This window comes from Rasamsonia byssochlamydoides (genome assembly GCF_041956645.1).
Source record: "Rasamsonia byssochlamydoides strain NRRL 3658 unplaced genomic scaffold VTN77scaffold_21, whole genome shotgun sequence".
Classification (NCBI taxonomy): Eukaryota; Fungi; Ascomycota; class Eurotiomycetes; order Eurotiales; family Trichocomaceae; genus Rasamsonia; species Rasamsonia byssochlamydoides.
The window spans coordinates 93972-117631 of record NW_027192404.1 but is presented as its reverse complement, the minus strand read 5'-3'; the positions used below and the strand labels follow the sequence as shown (position 1 = coordinate 117631).

General features: G+C 49.7%; 8 protein-coding genes across 8 annotated transcripts; 2 read left to right on the top strand and 6 right to left on the bottom strand.

Moving 5' to 3' along the window:
• Positions 1-479: 479 nt before the first annotated feature.
• Positions 480-2012, bottom strand: VTN77DRAFT_3050 (uncharacterized protein; the record flags this gene model as incomplete). The annotated part of the gene is made up of 1 exon (XM_069418958.1): positions 480-2012. One exon carries the CDS (start codon positions 2010-2012, stop codon positions 480-482), a length of 1533 nt encoding a protein of 510 aa, XP_069278850.1.
• A 1069-nt stretch (positions 2013-3081) lies between these two features.
• Positions 3082-5022, bottom strand: VTN77DRAFT_3049 (uncharacterized protein; the record flags this gene model as incomplete). The annotated part of the gene is made up of 4 exons (XM_069418956.1): positions 3082-3804; positions 3861-4659; positions 4713-4843; positions 4942-5022. The coding sequence occupies 4 exons, from the start codon at positions 5020-5022 to the stop codon at positions 3082-3084; spliced, it is 1734 nt and encodes a 577-aa protein (XP_069278849.1).
• Positions 5023-6078: 1056 nt separating this feature from the next.
• Positions 6079-7185, bottom strand: VTN77DRAFT_3048 (60S ribosomal protein uL6; the record flags this gene model as incomplete). The annotated part of the gene is made up of 5 exons (XM_069418955.1): positions 6079-6129; positions 6185-6362; positions 6496-6751; positions 6829-6876; positions 7140-7185. The coding sequence occupies 5 exons, from the start codon at positions 7183-7185 to the stop codon at positions 6079-6081; spliced, it is 579 nt and encodes a 192-aa protein (XP_069278848.1).
• A 656-nt stretch (positions 7186-7841) lies between these two features.
• Positions 7842-8750, bottom strand: VTN77DRAFT_3047 (uncharacterized protein; the record flags this gene model as incomplete). Its single annotated transcript, XM_069418954.1, has 3 exons — positions 7842-8164; positions 8230-8608; positions 8676-8750. 3 exons carry the CDS (start codon positions 8748-8750, stop codon positions 7842-7844), a joined length of 777 nt encoding a protein of 258 aa, XP_069278847.1.
• A 1423-nt stretch (positions 8751-10173) lies between these two features.
• VTN77DRAFT_3046 (uncharacterized protein) lies at positions 10174-12924 on the bottom strand (the record flags this gene model as incomplete). Its single annotated transcript, XM_069418953.1, has 2 exons — positions 10174-11096; positions 11169-12924. The coding sequence occupies 2 exons, from the start codon at positions 12922-12924 to the stop codon at positions 10174-10176; spliced, it is 2679 nt and encodes an 892-aa protein (XP_069278846.1).
• Positions 12925-15244: 2320 nt separating this feature from the next.
• Positions 15245-19267, top strand: VTN77DRAFT_3045 (uncharacterized protein; the record flags this gene model as incomplete). Its single annotated transcript, XM_069418952.1, has 4 exons — positions 15245-15532; positions 15695-17276; positions 17343-17456; positions 17508-19267. The coding sequence occupies 4 exons, from the start codon at positions 15245-15247 to the stop codon at positions 19265-19267; spliced, it is 3744 nt and encodes a 1247-aa protein (XP_069278845.1).
• Positions 19268-19925: 658 nt separating this feature from the next.
• VTN77DRAFT_3044 (uncharacterized protein) lies at positions 19926-21721 on the top strand (the record flags this gene model as incomplete). The annotated part of the gene is made up of 4 exons (XM_069418951.1): positions 19926-19998; positions 20056-20177; positions 20263-20416; positions 20484-21721. The coding sequence occupies 4 exons, from the start codon at positions 19926-19928 to the stop codon at positions 21719-21721; spliced, it is 1587 nt and encodes a 528-aa protein (XP_069278844.1).
• Positions 21722-22617: 896 nt separating this feature from the next.
• VTN77DRAFT_3043 (uncharacterized protein) lies at positions 22618-23508 on the bottom strand (the record flags this gene model as incomplete). Its single annotated transcript, XM_069418950.1, has 5 exons — positions 22618-22690; positions 22751-23177; positions 23245-23261; positions 23325-23364; positions 23460-23508. The coding sequence occupies 5 exons, from the start codon at positions 23506-23508 to the stop codon at positions 22618-22620; spliced, it is 606 nt and encodes a 201-aa protein (XP_069278843.1).
• Positions 23509-23660: the final 152 nt, after the last annotated feature.

The following is a 23660-nucleotide window of genomic DNA, read 5'->3' as shown; positions in this document are numbered from 1 at the left end:
GAATACTGAGATAAAAGTCAGATCTAATAACTTTAGTGGAGAGTATCTAATTGAAAGACTAATAGCACATGCAAAACAGGAATGATACACCATACACAATAGGGGGCGGGGAAGGAAGACCAAACTGAAAGGTGTAAGAAGAATGAGAGAAGCCTGAATGCCTGAAAACCTGAAAAATTGACAAATTGATCCACCAATGCGACCCCCTTTTTGTAAATTTTTTAAGTCCTGAAAGAGAACTGAAGTGATAACAAGATAGCAATAGCAATAATATGGCAGAACAATTGACGACCTTTAGAGAACTCTCACAGAGACAAGAAAATGATCAAAATATGGCTGGCACAGAGGCACTAATGGGGAAAGCTTGTGACTTCCAATTGACTTCCAATGGACAGCGCGAGACCTTAACCAGCTTCATTGAAAGCGGGTGTCTTGGCAACTGAACAAGCTATCAAAGGAGAGATAATTTGATGGCTAACTCACACGGTGGTAAAGCCAGAGTCACGACGGAGACGGAGACGGCGTGGTCTGAATGGCACCTGCCCTTCCTGAGGTTCGCCAAACGCCGGCAGCAAGACTTTAGTACCTACCTGCGCGGCTCCATGGTTGGTATTGGTGGCAGTGTCATTTTCTGAGTGCTCTTTGACGGGGTTGAGTATGCGAGCTAACATGGTAGAAAGGTGGATGTCGTTGTCCTTCTCCTCTCCCTCTGGCGCAACACCGGCAGTAGAGCTCGAGTTTGAGACCGGCATGACAGGTTTCTGGGAAGATACAGTGACAGGGACAGAGCAAATCATACACCCACAATTCTGCTTGCGCCTCTCCAGTGTCTCTGCGGAATACACACAGGCTGCACTGTCTGGTTCGGTGAACGCCTGCTGGAAATAGTCCTTGGTCTCCTTCTGATAGCGTGCCCAGCTCTCCCTCCTGACCTTGTCACAATATTCCTGGCTCGGGGCATTCCAGTTTTGACCACGCAGGCTTTCGACCTTTTTGGACTCGCCGAAGCTGTAGAGGTCGAGAGCCACCTGATCGCACCACTTCCGTCTACAGTAGACCTCCTTCGGCGGCATGTCGCGGACGGCGTTCCAGGCCTGATAGGAAGCACGCTCGAGAATCGACCGCCACTGACCCATGTACTCGGTAATCTTATCCTTGAAGACCTGAGCATTGAACCACGGCTCCTGAGGGAGGATGATATCTGCAAAATCCAGAATCCACTGACAGCACTGAATGACGATGACGATTTCGAGTCCAGGATCGTCGTTGTTCATCTCGATTTCACAGTAGGTGGTGACGCTGAGAGACAAGATGTCCACGATTCCGTCCTTGTTGTTGACGCTCTTCTTCATCATGGCATACAGAACCCAGATGGAAAAATAGTACAGAGGAACCCCCTCGTGCCAAACGCTCCAGATGTCACTGACCTCTGGCAGCCAATTGAAGGAACGAACAAAGAATTCTTCACAGTCCATGTCAAATCCGAGGACATAGTGCACACCATCAAATCGAGGACCATATTCCGCAACAGGCAGAATGGCAAACAACAGCTTTCGCTCCGGGCCTGTAGTCCCAAGTTCCCATCCCCCGTTTGTCTTGCTCTCGAAGAAATCTCCATACGTGAACGGGAAGCAGTCATACCCGTCGAAGAGATACATGCAGTTGCGACGATAATGCTCGTCCTTGCCTTTCTGAATCCAGTTGAGGTACAGATTATAATCGATCAACCGCCATGGGTGGGTCAGATCGATTTCGTCGATATCATCGACGCCGAAAATGGTGTCAACTGCGTCAGCTGCGTCAACATCCTGCTCATACCCAGCAAGCTCATCTTCCAACTCAGTGGTTGGCTGTTCAACGTCGGCATCCTCATCAAGGCGTGGGACTCCAGCAGTCAGAGTCACGTTTCCTTCGACGAAGTCTTTCATGGAGAAAGATTCCTCGTCAGGAGAAGCCTCAGCAAACAGTTTGCCAAGTGACATGTCTTCGAAGACATCGTCCGGCAGAGACATCTTGTCAACCAGTCTGCTTTTCTTCAACTCGAAGATAGCAAGACTGGCCTTCGGATAGTATGAGGTTATTTTGAGAAAGAAGTAGCTTAGGAAGCCAACTTTAGCTGCGATCCAGTCAGCCAAGTGCTTCTATGGCCTAGCTTCAATCAAACTCACTCACTGTCAGGAATAGGTATCCTTGAACCGGCTCTTGAGGTCTTTTTTCCTCCGAAACGAGGTGAACAGCTATGTGCTCGATGAAACACGTCTACAACTGACGCATATAGGAATGAAATAATGAAAAGAAGGTGGGTGAGGGATGGGAAGAGAGGAAAGAAGTGAAGGCTGAGAAGGTGAAGGTGAGGAGAAAGAGGTGAGTCTGAGGACAGAGACTCTAGTGCCTGGCCTGGCCTTAGCCTCTGGGGTGGCCTGCCTCACTTTTAGCGCTGAATTCTAGGTCTGCTGGACACAATCTCTCTGCTATCTATTCCCTTCTATATTTCTTTTGCTTACACTGACATGTACGTCACTGTGCTGATGTCTCTACAAGGCCAGGAACCAGTCTACCTACAAAGGAATGGTGAATTACGGCAGATTCCCGTGGATTTCCTAATTTGGTAGACGTGAAGCGTGAATAATAACAGAAGCGCATACAAATAGATATCAAAAGCCTACAGCTAGTCGTAGTGACGATAACTCAGCGATGATATCACTATCCTATAATGTCTGCAAGACGAGCGAATGATCTCGGCAAGGATTTCAGATATGTGTGTGGAGGTGTAAGAGAATGTGAGCAACAGGTGCAGCAACTCTAGGCAGACACTGGCAGACACTGGCAGACACCGCCTTGTGAGAGACTATCAGAGGGGTTATGCTTATTCACCCTTAGAACATCTGCAGACAAAGTGGTCAGCCTCACAGAGTCCGCACAATGAAGTCCTCCGTATCAGTCAGAGGGTATATACTAATACAACACCAACATCGACATGCGAATCTGCTTATTTGCATGCTTGTGGGAAACTGAAATTGGCTCTGAACATATTCAGAAACATATATGTTTGGAGCTGCTGCTGTTATTATATGACTGATCCTATTCTCTATCACCGCTAACAGATCTACGTTTCCTAGGGACACCTTCATTGGGATTATAACGCTGACCGCTGACACTACCACTACCACTACCACCCTGTTGGCTCTCACTGGGTCGTCGCCGGCGCACAATCTGATAGCATCTGTCCAGCTCAATCTCAATCGCACAGCGAACTTTCAAGGCGCTGATCGCAGGCCAGACACCCCGCTCGCCTCGAAGAATCCAATATTCCAGACCCTCTTTTGTCGGATTTTGAAAGAGCTTGGCCAGATCTTTCGCAGACAAATCCGGTATAAGCGTCAGGCTGGGTCCAGGGATGCTTTCGTCTATGAGCAGTTGTCGCATGCTCGCAGGGAGCAGACCAAGATAATCGAGTTGTTTTAATCGGTGACGGATCTCCAGCACTACCAAGCGCATCAGCGGACGTGTGAGGCTCCGCTGGCCGGCATGTCGCTGGTCCGGGTGAGAATCGGAATGGAGGAAAGGGACGAGATATGGTCGAGTCTGCGAGACTATAAAGTGGTTGACATTAAAGAGCTCCGCGAGGCGGGCAAGCGGTGATTCGCGGCCATTGTAGTTGACCTGCCGCCATGATTGGAATGTTACGTCCTGCGAGTGTGGCCAGGGAACAATCGCACCCGTCTCGTCCTTGCAGTAGAGCGTTACGGGAGAATATAGTGCTCTCGACGACGCGTTGGAAGCAAGCGCAGCGGACCATATCAACTGAAACAGTCCTTGAGCATATACTCTTACAATGTAAAGGATTTGTCAATACTCACCACATTGGGCGCGGTCAGATAATTGAGTAGGTTGGGGAACCCTCCCTTTCCAGATGCCGCGACGGTAATGTTCAGGATTCTTTTTGACTTTTCATATGCCTCTTCAAACGTCAAATCGCCCACGTTGGCTCTCACGCATTCCTCGAGCACCCTGACATCGAGGAAGTTTCCCTCCCGAACGTATTTTTTCAGTCGTCTAACTATCGTCTGAAACCAGCCATCTCCTGCATCCGGCGTATCCAAATGATCCGCGAAGCGTCGTCTGTCAAAGGCAGTGAGATCAATGGCGTCACCGTTGAGAAAACTTAAGAGCTCATCGTCCGTGTGGACGCCAACAAGTGCGGCTACCAAAGCACCTGTCGCTGTTCCGGTGATGATGCGCGGCAACAGACCCCGGAGATGCAACGCCTTGACAACACCCAGATGGCACAGACCGAAAATAGATCCTCCCTGCAACACCAGAGACGTTCTGCCGAACGCTTGCCGCGTATCGTGCAGAAGCTCCAGCTTCGCCTGCGAAGTGAAACCGCTCTCGTGGATCGGCGTCGTCTGCAGGGAAGTGACGTACTGTATCGACAGGGCCACTTGCGTGATGTAATCGTCAATCAGCAGCTTGGTGCCGGCGTACGCGTGGTTGAAGAGTTTCGGGGAAGTGATATTGCCCAGGTTCCGAACCAGCCCGGACCGGAGGAGGTTGACTAGCGTGAGGATATCTTCGTTTTCCCTGGCGCTGATAATGGCCTCCAGTCGCTGGCGGATAAGTCGATAATCGTAGTGCTTGCTGGTTGGATTCTGGCGCCTGGAGAGCAGTTAGTACGGTCGTACCACAGCAAGAGCGAGGAAGAAACATACCAGGCATCCGTGCCGAGCAGCTCATCGAGCTGATAAGCAGCCTCCTCCCATTCTTCAAAGGTCTCTGCCGTGGCTAAGCAGTGCATCAGACGATCTTTGGGAGATCTCGATCTCCACCAGGAGAGCCACCTCTAAAAGCATAAGCATAAGCAAGGAGCCAGCCATCATAAATCAATTAAAAAAAAAAGATGATATAATGAACTGTAGTGTACATATTGTACCTACTCACCTCCTTCCAAAACAGAGCAACATCGAGCACCATACTCATGACGGCAGCTAACACTGCCCAGAACTTTGCCCAGAACGCCATTGTTGCTTTTCTCTAGTCAAGCGCAGGGATCGATCGGGGCAGATCAGAGGACTACGACTAGGTACTAAAGAATGGTATCTAATTGTGGAATTCCATCTGACCTGCTCCGATCCGATCTGCGTAGGTATATGTGTGTGAGAGAGAGAGAGCCTCTGTGGCGGTAGTTAGTTAATGATTAACCAAGTCGGTTTCACATGCATGCTATATATGTAATTGCCTCTTTTGTCCCTCCTAAGACATCCGGGATATAAATTAGATGCGGTCGCGGGAGGGGGCTAGGTAGAGCAGTAATTAAGAGTACCCCGTACTGTATATAGGTAAAAAAAAAGAGAGAGATAATTTCAACTTAGTTATTAATACTCATATGAATAATGATAAATAAATAATCCCCTTGGTCTTTGTTTGAGGGGATGAGCATCAAGACAGCTGGATGTAGATAGCTGGCTGCTGCTGACGGCTGACGGCACGGAGATTCGTCGGTCTTTCCCCGCATTCCGGCGGCTAGGCCAGCCCAGCCTAGATAGGATAGGGCTTAGGGTTTAGGGCCAATAACATAATATTATATACGACCTCAAGCAGACAGGAGATAAAACATAGCAATAACATACATCAGGAAAGGCAACGCCGACGCTATCTCTGAACCAATTGGCAGGATAAGATCCCAGGAATCATCTGATCTGTAAAGATGGGGGCGGTCCATCATCTGATCTAGACAATCTGCGCCTTGTCGCACCTTACCGATCTCTGAAAGAATCTGAAAGAATTATTTCAATAGAATTTAGATCGGTCTCATAGATTCATACCACGCTCTTTTTACATGTCATGTTTACTTCCCAGCAAGCTATTCCTGTAATAAAAAAGGCATAATATAAAATTTCCGTAGGTCATTTATATTTTTTTGTATTTCGCAACGACTCCGAATCAATGCTAGTTGTGCGAAATCAGAAACGGAAAAGGAAAATGGTATTCCCTGGTATGATGCCCATTTCTCCCCTTCTTGAAGCCTACCACCCAAATCAAAACATACACCATTTATCATCAATCAATATTTCTCCTTTAGTCCTGAACAATGGTGGTCCGCTCCGACACGTACAGACCGTCAAGGAACTACGAATCATCAGTATATGGTTCGCATCCACCAGAGAAATGCTACTCCACTCACCTTTCGGATATCCTTGTTGCGGACTCTGCAGATCTGCTGAATGTCGGCAGCACTCTGCGACACACCCTCGAGGGAGTTTCCCATAAGCTGGAGCTCATCTTTGACGTTGGGGGAGGTGATGACCTCGACACCAGGCTGGGCAGTAACGCGGCGCACGATCTTCTCACCAAGGAAGTTTCTGTGTGTAACAGATTCTGTCAGCGCAAGTTGTTCACGCGGTGCGACAGTGTCGCCGGATCCATGACTGATTTCCTCCTCTTGAACATCCCACATCTCCTCCCATTCAATTCCAGGGTGACATCTATCCGTACCTGATCTCAACCTCATACAGGCCAGTCTCCTTGTTCTTCTCAATGTTGACGTTGATGGGGAAGTGAGCGTAGACGTAGCGCATCTTGTAGAGGAAGCCCTTGGTGACACCGATGATCAGGTTGTTGATGATGGTGCGGACAGTGCGGAGGGTAGCAACCCCCTTGCGAGCGCCGTGGTGCAGCTCAATGGAGATGACATTCTTGGATGGGCGACCGAACGTGACGGCAATGTGGGAGAGGTCCTTCGTGAGCTTGCCTGGAAATGACGGAAAAACGCCGGTCAGCCTCGTTGAATCCAGCCGAAGGCAGATGGATCTGATCGATCTCGCATACCTCGAGGTCCCTCAACAGTGACAACCCGCGAACGAATGTGAATTTTCACTATAACGAAAAGACACCAGTCAGCCTCTCATGCAATTGAACACGTTTCCAAAGCAATCTTCTTAAATGTCCATTGGTTTCGCAGCGGTATCTGTTCCATCCAACGTCTTGCAGCATGACTGTCCCCTTAAAATTTTAGACCATGGAATCGCTTTCTTTCTTTTTCTCCTCCTCTTCCTGCCCTATTCCTCCTCGCCCTCTCACACATCCGGGAAAATGAAACCAATGGACTTGGACCCAGGAAATGTTGTGTATTTGCTCACCATTCTCGGGGATTGGCAGCGTCTCCTCGGAGTGAATGTACCGCATCTTGCCTCTCTATGTGGCGTGAGATTATGACCGAGGAGATTGTCGTTGGTCGTCGACGTGCGGTGCGGTGCGGTCGGTCGTCACGAAAAGAGGATCGGATTGAAATTCGACGACTAGAAGCCTTTGGTGGAGCGAAATTCGAGGTGCGGTACCGGGTTGTGCGTCGCTTAGCGCACCGTTACGGTTTAGCGCCGTCATCCCCTAGTCATCCCTAAAGTCACGTGAGTTTATTGTCTTACTTGGTGCCTAAGGCTCTAAGCACGCAATTCAAGTAGCATTTGCAAGCCACAGACTCGAACACATTTCAAGAACTGCTGAGAGGTTGATGTCAAGAATGTCGAGAAACGTTCATTGATTTATACCTTATTATTATTCCCTCAGGACTCAAGCGTGTCACGCTCTTCGATCAATACTTCTACACTCCTCGAGTTCCTCAAGCAGTATGGAAGATCTGGAGACAGAAATTCATACAAACAATCATGAGAATGGAGATATCTTCCCCTGAGAAGACTTGAATCCTGACTGAGACTCTATCCAAGAATAAACCCAACCCAAACGCCTGCGCCATGCATTATTTATACGGCCAATAGCCCTCCGTCCACAATCTTCCAAGTGCAAAAGACTGGCTAATTACAGGATAACTTCATCTAGCCACATTACTGAGCTTTGGCTCCCGTCTCCGATTTTCTGGAGACCTCCATGATCCGCTTTCCGCCAAGAGATTTGATTTTTGATGCCAATTCATCATCCCTGTCGAGCGCAGCGACGTCGTCTCCGCCACCGATGCTCCGTCCATTCACCAGAATATTAGGGACTGTGCGACGCCCAGTATTCTCTGCCAGGAGCTGCTGAAGTTGGGGTCCCAACGGATGTAGATCAAGTTCGACAACGTAGGGCTCAGGAACAATAGAGTAGTGGTTAAGGAGGATCGACTTGGCTCTAGCGCTGTAGGGGCAATAGGACTTCGAGAAGATGATTACTAAAAAGAACAGAACCGTCAGCTTGAACTCCCGAAGACTCGGCAGACTGGGAAGAACAACATACTCGGTGATCGCTTCAAGATAGCATTCAGTTCTGTCTTGGCCTCGGTCTCCTCCTTGCTCGCAGTATCAGTTTCCTGCGGCTTCTTCGGCTCCGCTGTAGGCTTTTGGTCTTCTCTCTGCTTTGGGACCTGCATCTTTGCCCTTCCTGCGACGAAGATCTCTTCCATCTCCTCCGACTTGTGTTTGGATGCGGTGTCGACATTTTCTTGCTTCACTCGTAAGACCTTCTCATCCGCCGCGACTGCACCAGGATCCAGCTTCTGGATATGCGCATTGTCATTCGTCGCAGCTTTCTTCGCCGCTGCCGCCTCTCGGGCTCTGTCCATGGCTTCCACGGTAGTTTTGTAGAACTTATGATTCTGAATCCCACCCGCATCGTTCTGTGTGTAGCATGCATCGTGTTAGGGATCGATTCATCATCCGCTGGCGATTTCCTCACAAACTCACCGTGGCATAGAGAAGCACAAAGACGATGGCCAAGATGGCTATTAAGTATAGCCTCGTGCGACGTTGCGACCGCATCGTGGCTCCTCTGCTAAAGCTCTCAAGTCGAGGGAGTGCTCGGCAGTATTCCCAATGGAGAAGAGGTCATTAACAAGTGACGAAAGAAAGGTAGATTGTAAGGAAAACAACAGCCGCAGTGATGTAGAGAGAGCAACTCGGCCTTGTTCTGTATGTACGCCGTAGTCTCCTGTCGCGCCGATAAAAATCCGGGGTAACTTAAGCCACTAAATGCAGCTCCGCGGCATTTATTCGTCTACCAGAAAGCAATGTAATGAACGCATTGGCATATCTGGCTGGTGATTAGTAGGCTCGAGAGATAACCCTGCACACAGCTCAGGTTATGAAAGAAGGGGATGATTCCCAGGAGCCCTCATATTTCCAGAGTGGGTTTGCGCGCGGTTGTCCATCAATCATGATCCCGCGCTGGGCGACACCGCCGGACTAACGAGTCCCAGTGGAGCATACGTCACACGTGTGAAAATACGGAGGTGTGGATCATAAGAAACGACGTGCGCTAAAATTAATATGGATTAGTGGGTATTTTAAATGGAATTGGTCCTGTTATGATGTTAATACTAGTGTATTTTTATGTACTTGCGTGTTACTAGTCTCACAGCAATCCAGCATATAATTGGTGGTATCCATATTACCCAATCATAATATGTATAGTAAAATACAGCTATTACTAGAGTGGTTAGTGTACATCATTACATAATATCCCATATTTCAACCTCAAAACAACTATAATTACAAGCTAATTTTAGCGTGCGTCGTTTCTTTTGGTCCACACCTCCGTATATCGACGGGCACCTGCCGAGAGATCTAGACCTCGACTATCTGACCAACGTACGCATGCATGGCAACAGTCTAAACAGCAGAATCTATATTAAATACGCTCTATGGTTCAGCTCAGGGTGTACAGAACCATGTCTTTGAGCCTTGCATCTTCTGTGCCGGGCTTCAATGGATATGTAGCACGAAGCTGAAAAGGTAGATAATAGTCAACAGTCAGTCTCAGAATGCCAGCGGGAAAACCAAAATCGATACATATACATCCATCAGGTTCGGAACCCTTCTTAGAGGAGATTAACCTAATCAGAAAATCCAATCAAAGAAAATCTTGGTCCAGCCAACTTTGGCGGTTGGATAGAACCACGTATCCAAAAGAGACCTCATCAGAAGTGAAGAAATAGTTAAAAAGAATAAAAGAAGGATACCGCCAATGAGATGCCAACTCGATAAGATGATAAAGGAAAAAAAAAAAGAAACGAAAGACCTGATGAAATGACGAATGCACCAATCCCTTTTTGTGGTATCCTCGATTAAAAATCCACTCAACGCCTCGCGCACCAAATTCCGGTTCCAATAATTAATGATTGTTCATGGCATTGCACAGGCAATGTTTCGTGCCAGTAAACGAGTCGTGTATCATGGCTAAAAGTTATACCACGATACCGGACCGTGATCCGTGATGCGTGATGGTCGCGCGGCGACCGCGTCTCCCCTGGACCACCGTCGTCCAGTCCTCCCATTCTTGGGCAATTTCGGTCAGCACATTGCTCATGACAACGGCAGATGCCATCAAGCCATGGCCTTCGCCCTCGAGAACGCGAACTTCGCATCTCCGCATCGTCTTGCCCAGCCAGCGGACATTGTCCACCGGAACGCGTGTGTCTTTGCTGCCGTGGTGGATAACGACTTCTCGGTTAATGTCAACGTAGCGGAAACCAATCGTCTGCCGTCGCTCAAGGCAGACCAACAGATCCACAGCCGGATTGGCATTTGTTGTCGCCAGTTCCCAGATACGGTACGTCAGTCTGGTATCGTATTCAGACTGACGTTCTCGTTGCGCAGCCAGGGCAGCTGCTGTGACACCGTCATCTTGTGTGGTCGACTGATTACTGTTCGAGCCAGACTCTTGCGCCGCTCCCCGGTCCTGCTCTTGGGAATTATCGCCATTGGAGGCATTCGCCGCACCAGAGAATTTTTCTGCCACCTTGGGAGCCGGAGTCTCTCTGCCAATGCTCTTCCGTTTAGTCCTTCGAGGGGACTTGGGTAGACTAGTCGTCAGACTACTGCTGGTGGCGTTCATAAAGCTCGAGTTCGCGACCTTCAGAATTGGCGTTGGAAGCGCGCGGAGGATTCTCTGTGAATAAGGAACAGCGTGATTCGGAAGAGGTTCCTTGTGTGGCCCCAGACTCGACATCTGAGACGGTGGGATCCAAGGAGCCAGCAGATGGATGCGACCTCGAATATGCTGTGGGATTCGAAGTGCGGTTGCCAAAGCATATATAGCTCCGGCAGAATGGGCCAGGATTGAAAACTTGGTGATTTTGAGGTGGTTGCAGACGATGGCAACGTCATCTACTATGGCGTTAGAAAGCCGGCACAGCATGCAAATTATCCCTCACAAATAGGAAAAAAAATGACACTTACCAGGCCAAGTGAGAGGGGTGCAGGTCCCGTCTAGGCAAGGCTCACTCTCCCCGACTCCAGGACGGTCAAGTGTAATCAACCGCAATTTGAGGGTGCGGGCCAGTTCGTCGTAGAAGGCCATCAGATATCTCGTCAGACCCATGCCCAGACAGCAGAAGACGACATGTCCTTTTGGATCTCCCACCTCGGAGAACGCTATCATGCGACCTGAACGGGGGTGGGGCACCTTCTGAGTCAGTCTGGGCGAGGATACGTACGCTTCTACGGCTAGATCGATGGAATCGGCACTGGACGGTCGCTCCTGGATGATCGAGTGGCGGACCGGAGACAAGGGACCGGACGGGGTACGCTTATGATGCTTTGAGCCAAGAGGACTGACGGGAGGATCCGACTGTCGCTTCTTTTCTCTTGTTCTGCGTGTCTGGACGGCTGGAGCAGGTGCGCTCTCTTCATTCGGGTCACCGCTGGTCTGATCGATATCCTTGGAAAAAGTTTCACCACCTTGGGACCAGCGACCAGGCGGTGGTTCAGTCGAAGATCGAGGAATCTGTGACCAGGATCCGGACGTGGTTTGCGTTGGCATGGCAGTAGTCTCTTGGACCTTCTCCATTTCCGTCTTGATCTTTTTCTGCTGCTCCTTGACCTGCTGAATCCGCTGCGTCGTCGTCTGCTCCGTCTCGTTCTTCACCTCGGCAATACCGACATCAATCTTGAGGTCCTTGCTGCCTGTCGAAGAGTATCGGCTATGACGCGCCGATTGACGTTTGCCGTAACTATGTCGCAAGGATGAATCCCGTGTAGGAATAAACCGACCGCTGCCAATGCCCCCCGGGCTAGGAAGCGACGTAGTCGGCGACTGGTGAGATGAGGCACGTGTGACATCTGGAGAGGATGTAGCGTCTCCTTTGCTTGGAAATTCCTCTACAGCCTCCGAATTACCTCCCTCTTCCACCACGTCTGCCATAGACTGTCGAGAACGCAGGCTAGTTCTGCTGCGAGCCACGCTCACCTTTTTTAAACCATCATCCTGGGTGGGAGTCTTCCTCGTGCGGTCGGTTTCTTTATCTTGGGCGAATTCGCGTGACGATTTCTTGAGCAGTCCTAGTTGGCCCTTGAGACTCCTTCGGCCTCCAGAGCTTGAAGAGGCAATACTGGCCGTCCGCGAAGGTCGACGACCAGGTTCCGTCGAGATGACCCCAAACCCAGAGCACTCATCATACGGCGCCCGTGATGAAGCATAGGAACCCCTCGAGGTGGGTCTCAACGGTGAAGAATCCCACCCGAAGCTGGACTTGGCTCGTGGAGAAGGAGGAGTGGGCGCTGGGGCCATGCGAACGACAGGGGCAATGGCGGCATCATCCGGGTGCAAGAATGAGCTGTTGACGGACTCTGCGAGGGTCTTATATGCACCATAATCTATACCAAGCCCATTCTCAGCCGAAGACTTGCCATCCAAGCGACCTCCAGGCGAATTAAATTCGGATTGAGGGGAATTTGGAGAGGGAGGTGTCGCGTGGGATCCGATATGGGGAATGCTGTCAAAATGAGTCTGGGCGGGGGTTGAAATGCTCGAGAGAGACGAGATTAAAGACGATATGACTTCCGGAGACGCGGGAGGCAGAGGGGGATGGTTTGCAGACCGCGGTACACTAGTCGAGCGAGACGGCAGCGATTTGCGACGTCGTCGAGAGATATTAGCATCATGCGCAGGAGTCCGACGGGGATCCGACGGTGATGAGCGCTCAGGTAGGTCCATTGTGTCTGGCAAGAGTAGAAACTATTTGCGCCTCCTGATAGGGGCAAAAATAAAGAAAAGTAGGCAGATCTAAGTTAGAACATGATCTCCATGACATGACTCAGCCTGGAGAGACGCAGTTCGATCGTTTCGCCTCGAGTGCCGCTTCTTCCTGCCCCCTTTTTGCTGTTCTTGGTGATTTCACTGGCGGCGTTCTTGCCGGCCGCCGGTCATCAGGGGGTTAACGCAGCGATACGGAAAACGGAAATAGGATGCGGAAGAGAGAAAGTATTATAATTAATCCAACAAAGAAGCTAAAGGAGTGATGCGATAGTTATGATCAGGAAGGAAAGGGGTTCAACCTTGGTCCTTCTAGGACCACTGCCCAGACGTAAACCAAAAAGAATGAAAGGCAATCTCAGTAATGACAGAAGACTGCATATTATGCATATGCATGGATATAGGCCAAAGACTCCAAATGGGCCCAAGAACGCGAGGACGGGCCAAGTCCACTCTGTACCAAGGAAATTAACGAGGGTTCGATGATTGAATGATCGCGCGGGATTATGGGTATGCCGGCGCCCAGTCAGGAACGGCAATTGCTGTCGACGCAGTGGGAGCGTCCGAGCTCGATCCACTCGCCCAGTCTGCCGGAGGAAAAGGAGAGGGGCAGTTGGCCTTGACCACTTGATGTCACTAGCTGCGCCGCTGGATTCGTCACTCGACATGCAAGAGATCGGGGATGCATCCCTGGCGCGGCACGACGCAAGGTTTGCAATGCAGCCGCCAGCGGATCACGAGTCAATCCGAAGGTTCTTGGGGTAAAGCATTCTAGTCATCTGTTTTGGTCCATGACAGTTGGCTGGTTAATAATTAGTAGGTTAGGTACGGAGTATTTCCCATGATGGATAGAATTGCCCAACGTTGTGTGGTCAGTTAACCGAGTGGCCTGTCAAGCGAGGTCCATTGCGGAGGGCCTTTCCCCTGGCAGCAGCTAACCTTAGTACCTTGCACTGCCGACTAATCTAGGATCCCCCATCCTCTGTCCAGAGTCGTTGGTTACATGACGCAGGTTCGCAAATAAAACAGTCCTATTAAGCTCATTACTTATGCACTGTATGGTTACATGCATGTCGGCATGCGATACTACTAATACTGCTCGAAATCATTAGTACTGCAGATCCACAGCGAGTGCAGCAGCTTTTCCCCTTTTGAATAGTCAGCTTTTTCTTGCTTCAAAAAAAAACCATTCTTGTGCCTCTAGGTATTCTGCACGTTGACCGGCTGAAGTCATACTATGTCCAGATTCTGCCAAGGGAGGAAGCAGCAAGCAAGGGACCCCGTATAATTCATGGAAAATATAAAAGAAATTGACCCACTTTCTTGACAGGGATAAAACTTGCCCTTACTTGAATATATCAGACAATTATGGTCTGATCTCTATCACAGAGATAAGCATAATTTGGCGATCTTCTATCATCATATAAGCCGGTAGTTGGCCTTCTCTAGGACGCATCATACAATAGCGCTGATGAACTGGACTGAGGCGACGAAGCTAAACCAGATGCTCTCTAATTTACTGACAGCGGCATTCATTACCCGGGTAGCTATTGGGTATCACTTGGATAAGAGAGCTTCTCTGGGGAAATAGAGGGATGCTTCGTTGTAATCTCAATGATAAAATAGAAGTTTGCTTCTCAATTCCTGTTTCAGTACTTGCACAAAAAATATATCATGCTGTGTTCTATCGGAACATACATATTGCCTGGACAAGAACAACAGGAGAGATCATTGAACTTCAGGGGTCTAGAAAGTGATCCAGAAAGCCAAAAAACCATTCCTGCGTCACCGATAAAGGACTGCTACTCAACAACGCTTCCCTGATTTTTTTTTGTTTGTTTGGGGTCTCGTAGATACACGGCTAAGAGGCACTATATACTTTACCAGTGTCAATGTGAATTCCCTGAGGACCCTCTTGCCTCCTGTCAGAATACATCCATTCTATTCAATTCTGAAGGAAGAAATAAAGAACGCAACTGAGAAGTCTGACTGATTAGTAAGTGCATATACCTACAGATCTCTTCCTGCAAGCTGACGGGGTAATCGTGTTGATGATTGGCGGCAAGCTTGGCATCGGGTCCCCTCCGCAAACCATCTGTGGACTATTGACGTGGTACTAGATGGCCTCCGAAGATTGATCTTATTCGATTCCACAGATCTCTATACGGCATTCTCTCTCCCCGGAGACCCCAGATCGCTCGCTCTAGACCCTGGAGGGGTCTGTGTCGGATCTTAGTCATGTCATGACTTGCGCAGCCCGAAGCACCACATACTGTCCGCGATGGACGCCTACCCCGAGGATTACGTTGCCCACAATCTCCCTCTTATCCTGCTCTCCGGCCTAGAACCAGATCCCGATCATGGTGTCAATTCAGCGGAGGCCCAGTATCCTCTGCTACAGGAGAAAGGAACTCAGATAGAGTCGGATTTCCCGCTCCTAAGTGGGCAGCTTGTGGATGATCTGCGGACGGCGTTTCTCCAACAAGATGCGTCCGGTGCACCATGGAATGCACGGAGCCATACTGGGTGGTCTAGTGGAATTGGACTGAGAATAAAGATCATTGGGCGGGTATGTCAGAACGCTGTTCAATTTGGGGGTATCTGGACTTCTGCTCGTGTCGGACTCTGCAGAATGACGCTGAGCAATTCGCAAGACTTTTACGCATCGAATGGGCTTGATGGACTTGTATTGTTTCTTATGATATCAACCGCTAATTCATATTCGTTATAGTCTTACAGACTTCCTCCCCGAAAGGCAGACCCCCCTGAAAATCAAATCCCTCCCGTCAGTCCTTCGATCGGACCAATTCTTCATTCTCCAATCTCTCCATTGACGCCAGGCTCTCCGACCTTCCCGGACGGGGTGCTTACGCCATTATGGGTTACCAAGCACCAGAACCTCATTCCTGCTGCAGTTATCAATGTCTTCCCGATGACCTCCGATCCAAATATGAGTACCCTGCGAGATAATCAGCTCAAAATCGAGATCAATGGTCTGAAGGATTCGTGGGCCTCATCCGGTTACAAAACACGCTTTGTGGTTGTCCTGGTCGCCGAAGATGGCATCAACATACAGGACCTTGATGATCGATTGGCGAGCATCCGGAGGGCCACGAATTTGGACCCCAGGTCTCTTTTCATTCTTTTCCCTGACTTATCCGCTGTCGAGGTGAAGGATTTCGTCCGGTCATTACTCTCCTCGCTGCAACCATCAATCGTGGAGTACTACCGCGATCTGTCCAAGCATGCGAGGCGAAAGCGCAATCGGGGAACCATACCACCGCCAACGGCACCACCGATAAGCGGAACATCTCAAACCTTGTCTCTACAGGGATGGAACGTTCGCTATGAGTTCAAGCTTGGTATCTTCGCGGAATTCCGCCAGGAGATGGATGCGGCCCATCGCAACTATGAGAGTGCATATGAGACTCTGTTTGGCGAGGAAGTCTTCGAATCCATCGCGGGATGGAACCCAAGATTCAACGATGCTCGTCTTTTGGCCGACGTACTGGCGATCAGGATCATCCGATGCTTGCTCTGGAGCGGTCAGACTACCACCGCGGTGCGTTCGTGGCTCGAACACAGGGCCCGTACCGAGGATATCGTCAGCCGCAAAGGAAAGGGAACAAAGAATTATGGATGGGAAGCTTGGGAGGCGAGATGGTCGACAGTAATGGCACAACTCATTTCTCGAGCGGAGCTTCCCGCATTCTCAGAAATCACTCTTAGTGACCCTAGTAGACTACACGAATCCATTTTCCACCAGCCTGAAAAGAGTTTGCCCGTGGGTGAAAGGATGTTCCCTTGGGAATTGCTCCACCATGAAGGCTACTGGTTGGACCGATCAGCCATACATTCAGTCTACCGACGCACACTAGCCGAGCAAATTCCAGGCGAAGACCGTGTACCGCCAGGCCAATCTCCTGCTTCCCAGATTGCAGGTAAATCCTATCTGTACGACACATACCTGGTTCCGGAACCACATGTTGAAGCTCCTCCACCTGGTCAGTCCGGGTTTGATCACTCTACCCTGATCATAGACACGCTGAAAGCGTCATTGGAGCATTTTGCTGCGAGACAGCAGGTCAGAAAGGTAGAAAGTCTGAGCTTGGAGCTAGCGAAAGAATATATGCGGGTCGGTCTCTGGACTGACGCCCATAAAATTCTTTTGCCTCTTTGGCCGCAGTTGACATGGCGGTCCGCTGGGTGGTGGGAGTTAATTGAGGACTTTGCTTGGACCTTAAGAGAGTGTTCTCTTCGAGTACACGACTGTGAGACATTGATCTGGGTAAACTGGGAGTTGCTCAATCGAGGTGAGATTGCCTTCGATGTCCACCAGACTTCCTGTCTGTTCGCTTCTAACATAGGGTGTTATATAGTCTTTCCGCGTCGACCCAGTTGGAACTATGACTTTCATAACTGTCTCCAGGATATTACGGTAGACAGACCTAAACCTGCGGTTGTCCTCAAAGCCGAGGAAGTCGTGTCGTGCTGTTAGTTCCCATTGCGTCCGATGTCGAGCCCCAGGAGCTAATAGTGTGCAGTATCTGCATCATTAGTTTTTGAGAAACCAACAGGAAATGTCGGCGAGCCTCTTCAAGTTCAATTGGTCATCACATCTGTGGCCCAGCCTGATTCGGCCCCAATTGCCCTTTCCGAAGTAAAAATCGTTTTTGAAGGCAGCCTGCGGCCGATCAAATTGCAACCAGAGCATGACGTGAATGAGAGCGACTCATCCTCTTGTCATATATCAACGGTCACTTTGCGTGACTCTACAGCCTCGACTGATTCCTCGACACCCCTTTCTCCAACTGGGGGAATGGCTTCCATGATCGGCACAGCCAACCTGACTTTCAGGCCTTCTCAAACTAGGGTCTACAATTTGACCTCTATACCTCGCGAGGCTGGTGAGGCCAAGATTGCATCGATCACCCTTCTCATTGAAGAGGAGAAGTTCAATCTTGTCTATGCCATCAGCCGCCATAGACAGATGGCGTCATACTGGTGGGTGAACAGCGCCAAAGGTCCTCTTCGAAAGAGGATTGGCAAAGATCGTGACACCACCGTATGCAAGATCCTGCCGAAACCGCCGAAGATCGTCATAAGCACACCAAATCTCAGGGAGACCTACTACACAAATGAGCGAGTTATTCTCAACGTCGCCATCCAAAACGATGAAGAAGAGGCTGCGGACGTAACCCTGCAGGTCAGGTTGTTTGGACAGGCGGAATCGGCAGCCAAGCTGTTGTGGGCCAACGACGACGAGCGTCCTGCTGAGTCGGGCGATACCGCTGGTGGCTCGCCAAATGAGGATGCTTCTCATTCAATATCCCGCTCGATCGGTATCCTGGAACGAGCTGCTAGTATGGAGTTGCCGATTGTGCTCTCTGAGACCCACCGTGCCATGGATTACGAACTCGAAATATCCGTTCGATATTCGCTGGTCTCGGATGTGGAAACGCCCATCTCGAAGACTGTGGTGGTCGACCTGCCCTTTGTGCGACCGTTTGAAGCAAATTATGAGTTTCTCCCTCGCATCCATCCGCAGCCCTGGCCCAACTTCTTCTTTCCCGATGATGACCTTGCCGAGGACGGGTCTACCTCAAAACCGAACGGCTTGCAACAGAGATGGTGCGTTAATTCGAAGGTGGTGTCATTCGCCTCGGAACCGCTCATTATCGAGAAGGTTTCCTTGGTTCTGCTTGATATTCACGGCGGTGCACTCTGTGACATAAGCGAGGAGACTCTGATCTCTCCAGAAGCTCCACAGATCTTCCCCGAAGAGCTTCGAGAGTCTGAATTTACCCTTAATATTCAGAAGACCAGTCTGGAGGATCGACGGTCTGCGACGCTGAACCTCGCCTTGGAGATTCACTGGCGACGTCCGACTGCAGATGGCAGTGATCCTAGCACGACCACCTCACTGGCAATCCCCCGTTTCCTGATCCCAATGGGTGAGCCGCGGGTCCTGGCCTCTGCTTCATCCTCGGAGACGCTACCGGGTTTGATCCACCTGGACTACACACTCGAAAATCCCTCGATGCATTTCCTCACATTTAACCTCACGATGGAAGCGAGTGAGCAGTTCGCGTTCAGCGGACCTAAGACGAAGGTAGTCCAACTCGTTCCACTGAGCAGACACACAGTGCGGTACAACCTCCTGGCCTTTAAGCGGGGGCAGTGGATCCAGCCACACGTCGTGGTGGTCGACACATATTTCAACAAGACGCTCCGGGTCCTTCCCACGGAGGGAATGCGAGCGGACAAAAAGGGTATTTTGGTATGGATAGACGCTGATGGATGAAAACTTGGATCGATGTTGAAATCAAATAGACTTGTTTCATGGGTGAATGACGATGGCATGGAGATAAATGAATGACGGACTATCATATACCTATGATTGCATAATTGCTAGAGGATGACTTTTTGCGAACGGAAGAAAAAAAGAGAAGTTCTAATAGGAAAAGTATCCTCATCAATTTCTCTTTGTATGTAGTATCCATCTGTCTTTGTACCGTTATCAGCAGGGCATCTCACGTGCCAAACCCTAATCAGAGCTGCAGCACCCCAATGCGGACTAGCGACTTTCAGTAGCGAGTCGGGAGTTAGCGCGGCGATCCTCCCGAAGGCGGTGAGCTCTAATTTATTACGCGACTGCGTCAGGCGAAGGCGGAGAAGAAGCGTCGCCGGTCTAGGCATGCAGCAAGTTGCAACTGTTGACCTTCGTCTTCTCTCAAACGATTCTGACCCGTTTCTCCGAGACATCCAGAAGCTTCAGCTCTTCACGATGGCCGCTTGATTGATTCCTTTGGAACCTGGAAGCGGCAATCGTCATCCAGAAAGGCGCCTTGTTTTTCTCCTCCCCTCTCTGCAAAAGTCGCCCCAGTTCCGTTGCGCTTCGTCTTCCCGTTTCCCTCTTGCTCTCTCTGCTGGGTTGAAAGTCGTTTCTCCCACCTGTCATCATGGCGACACAGGCGGCCCTGATCGCAGATACGATCATTGGGCTGAAAAAAGCCCTGCGACGGGAAAATGATCGTAAGATTTTTGTTTGCCCCCAGAGAGATTCTGATGCAGCGCTAAATTTCCCTCCAGACTCAGGTCCAGACGATCCCATCACCCAACCGACGAACCGGGGTAACAAACTGAGAGCGAATGCGAAATATGTACACGAAGGTGCACTCGGCTTTACGCATCCACAGGAACTGTACAAAGAGGTGTGTTGGCTATTACTTTCTTCCCGTCACCATGTCTGCCACTTGTGACTGCGAGACTAATGCCCCTCTCCGTCGCCAACTCTAGAAAATCGAGCATGCTGGCTACCAACGTTACATACTACGCCGAAACCCACCCCGATATGATTCTGAAGGAGACGAACTTGAAGAGGATGATGAAGACTCTGAAGCCGATGCTGCAGCAGCAGAGGAGAATCCATTCTCTGAGGTTGCTATTGAGCGTAAGTCTCATTGCGCTGTCGCATCTGAGTGTTTTCGTGGAGCTGACTTGTCTTTTTATTTCTATAGAGATCCTCTGCCCTCTCAAACATCCATCTGAATTACCGAATCATCCTGCGATGTCCCAGCCGTATAAGTCCAAAGCCCTCTGGACCATGACGCGTGCCATTGAGGAGAAGCTTCGGAAGGAACGAGCCCTTTTGTGGCGTGCGAGAAACTTACATCGGTTATTCTTAGGCGACTCGAATTGGATGCCGTGCGGAAAGGTGGAAACACCGGAGGATCGGTACATTTTCGAACCAAGGCCTGAGGAATTGGGACTTGGTATAAACGGATACACTCAAAGTGGGCAGGTTTGGCCATCGGGAGACAGCGCTTCCAAGAAAGACACTATTCACGAAGTGGCTCAAGGTGGAACTTCTCGGAAGGAACCGGCAGTGCCGCAGAATGAAGATCAGGGCCACCAAAGTTCAGGTGGTGACATTGAAATGACTGATGCCCCTACCCCTGAGACGGAGCTTAGTCAAGATACGAAGAAGCTGAAGACTGAAGATGCCGACGCCATGGTGGCAGATCTTCCGCAGCATACTGAAAGCGAGTCAAACGGGGTCGGCCTTTCAGATACCAAAATCAACACTGCAAAGTCGCTCCAACATGCCGGTGGTCTTCAGGGTGAAACTGAAGCATCCGATCGCAAAGGCGAAGTTTCCCAAGAAGAGTCTTCTGATGCAGCAGTCGACGTTGAAATGCGGAATACTGAGCAGCCTGACGAAGGAAAAGATACTGAAGAGACTGCTGATGGCTCTTCTCCTGAACCGCCTAGACGTATGACCACACGAGCGCAGGCCAATGCATCGACAACGATGCCGACTCAGGAGAATGGCGTCGCAAATCAACCACCCTCACCTGCCGATACCGTGGACAAAATTCCATCCGCACATCCCATCTTCCTTGTACCTGACAATATCCGACCTGATAAGAACTTTGGCCTTCCCCCGAACGAAGCAGAAGAAACAAGGCGCCTGCTTTGGTCTTACATACAAAAGCAGGACGAAACCGTGCGAGGGCTCGAGTACATGCTCGAGTGTCTTCTCCGAGCCTGTCGGATGAAAGACGACGTCTTCGAGTGGTGCAAGGCAGAAGCGCACGTCGGCGAAATGAGCGACGGCGAGGACTGGTACGATCGCGAGAAGTGGGGCTTAGCTGAAGGCGAAGATCTCAAGAAGGGCGCGGATGAAGAGGACGTCGACAACACTGTCGACGAGAGTAGAACGACAGGAAAGAGGGGAAGAGGAAGACGGCAGTAATAATCAAGACCTCGATGCTTTTGTTGTTGTACAGTACATGACATACATATGATACATACCTCTATCTCTCTCTCTTCCTTCCTTCTCGCATCTTCTCGCATACCCCCGGAGCAGGCAACTCCCTTGTTTCCACTGGTCGGTCTTGGTCTTCTTCTTCAGCCTTTTTTCTTTGGCCATTCTTTTCGCATACTCTGTCATGTCCATGTCCATGTTCATATATACATAAGGTCGGGAGGTTAGGAATCTTGTCGTCTCGTCTTTGGGATTCAATGAGGTTGGCAGCTATTTATTATTGTTATTATTAGGGAAGGTTACCAGGTAGCTTTTAGATACGATACATAGGTACTCTATCAGTATCTATCTGGAGTTGACTCGACTAGACTTTCTTCAGATACAATACAGTACAATAACTCCATAGATAAAATACAGATTTTTGTTTAAGAAAAAAAAAGATAAATGTATTTTTTTTCGGTTCCTGCTTATCATAACAACTCATACATACATGCCGTTTTCGTTTTCCTTCAAGTATCACCATGTTTTCCTTTCTGTCTCACCTTTTTTTTTGGTAAAAATCATATTTCGCTATTGCGACCACTCTTAGCTCTAGTGGATGCATGCCGGATATTGCAAGCTAATTATCCTTCAAGTCAAATAACTATCGATTCAACTTGTAAGGGGTATCTATCTCTTCCGGTTTATAACTTAGGCTTGTCTTTGTCTTTTGACTGCTCGTTGAAGATGCGGTCATGACATTCGCTGATATAGTTTTCGAAGACTGTGGCCTCGATCGATGCTGGGGCCCTTTTGATGATGTCTTGTTTCTCCTATGTGCGTGCCACTTGAGGATGTTGAAAAGCCTTATTTTCAAGTCCGCAACGCCAGAGCCTGACATTACCTTAGGAACTCTTGCCGCTTTTCTCTTTCGCCCTTTCACGGTCACGCTTCGCGTAGATTTCGGCAGTGAAGGGGCTAAGAATTATGATTCATCAGCAGAGAGTCTTCGTCGACCGGGGAAATGAATGAACGTACTCTTCCCATTGCAAAGCCAACCAGTACATAAAAAAGACCTCGAGAGTCAACAGCAACCCTGCAACCTTTCCCTTGTACAGAGCCACGGCGAGGAAGCTCAGGGTGCTGCCCCAGTACATGGGGGCACCCGAAACGTTGAACGGGAACCCAGTCACCGGAGCATCCATCAGAATCCCAAAGTAGTCACCCAGGTACGTCCCAGTGAGGCCAAGAGCCCACATACTGGAGAGAACGAAGACATTTCCAATGGCAAAGAGGATGTATGCAATCCAGGGTTGATGGATCGGCTCATAGGAGGGCTGCTCGTTCAGTGCTTCATTGTAGAGGTGATCACGGAGGATGCCCAGGGAGAAAATAACAGCAGCGAGGAAATAGCAGCCGTAATACGGACTTCCGAATATGCGAGTCAGGTAGTGTTTCTTGTATTCTGCGAGACACGACGCTTGTGAGCATGCTCTCTCAAGCCAACCTCACTGCATGATTGGGCAACATACCTAAACGAGCAACGATGCTTCAATGAAGAGAGTTAGATTAAGATTTAAACCAAAGGAAATGTCATAAAAAGGCCACCTACTTCCAGAAAATTGGATTGAACGCAATGGTCAATGCAGAATCTAGAAAGCGAAATTAGTATGAGCTCATAGAGCGCACGGCAATGATAGGAAGAACAGAGGTCGAGAATAGACCGATAGTGCAGTCAATGGCATACATTGCAAGCTCTTCTGCGAGAAGTCCACGTAGTCCGTAATAGCCGACATCTTAGAGCGGTCTGTTGTCAGGAATCGGCGGTGGTGGTGGTTGTGTTTGTTGACTGCAAGGTCAAGCTTGTTATGACGTCCGACATCATTGGCATGCAGTCACGGGATTGGTGGATATCGGTGCGGGAGTGACGACGATGCCGCGGAACAAC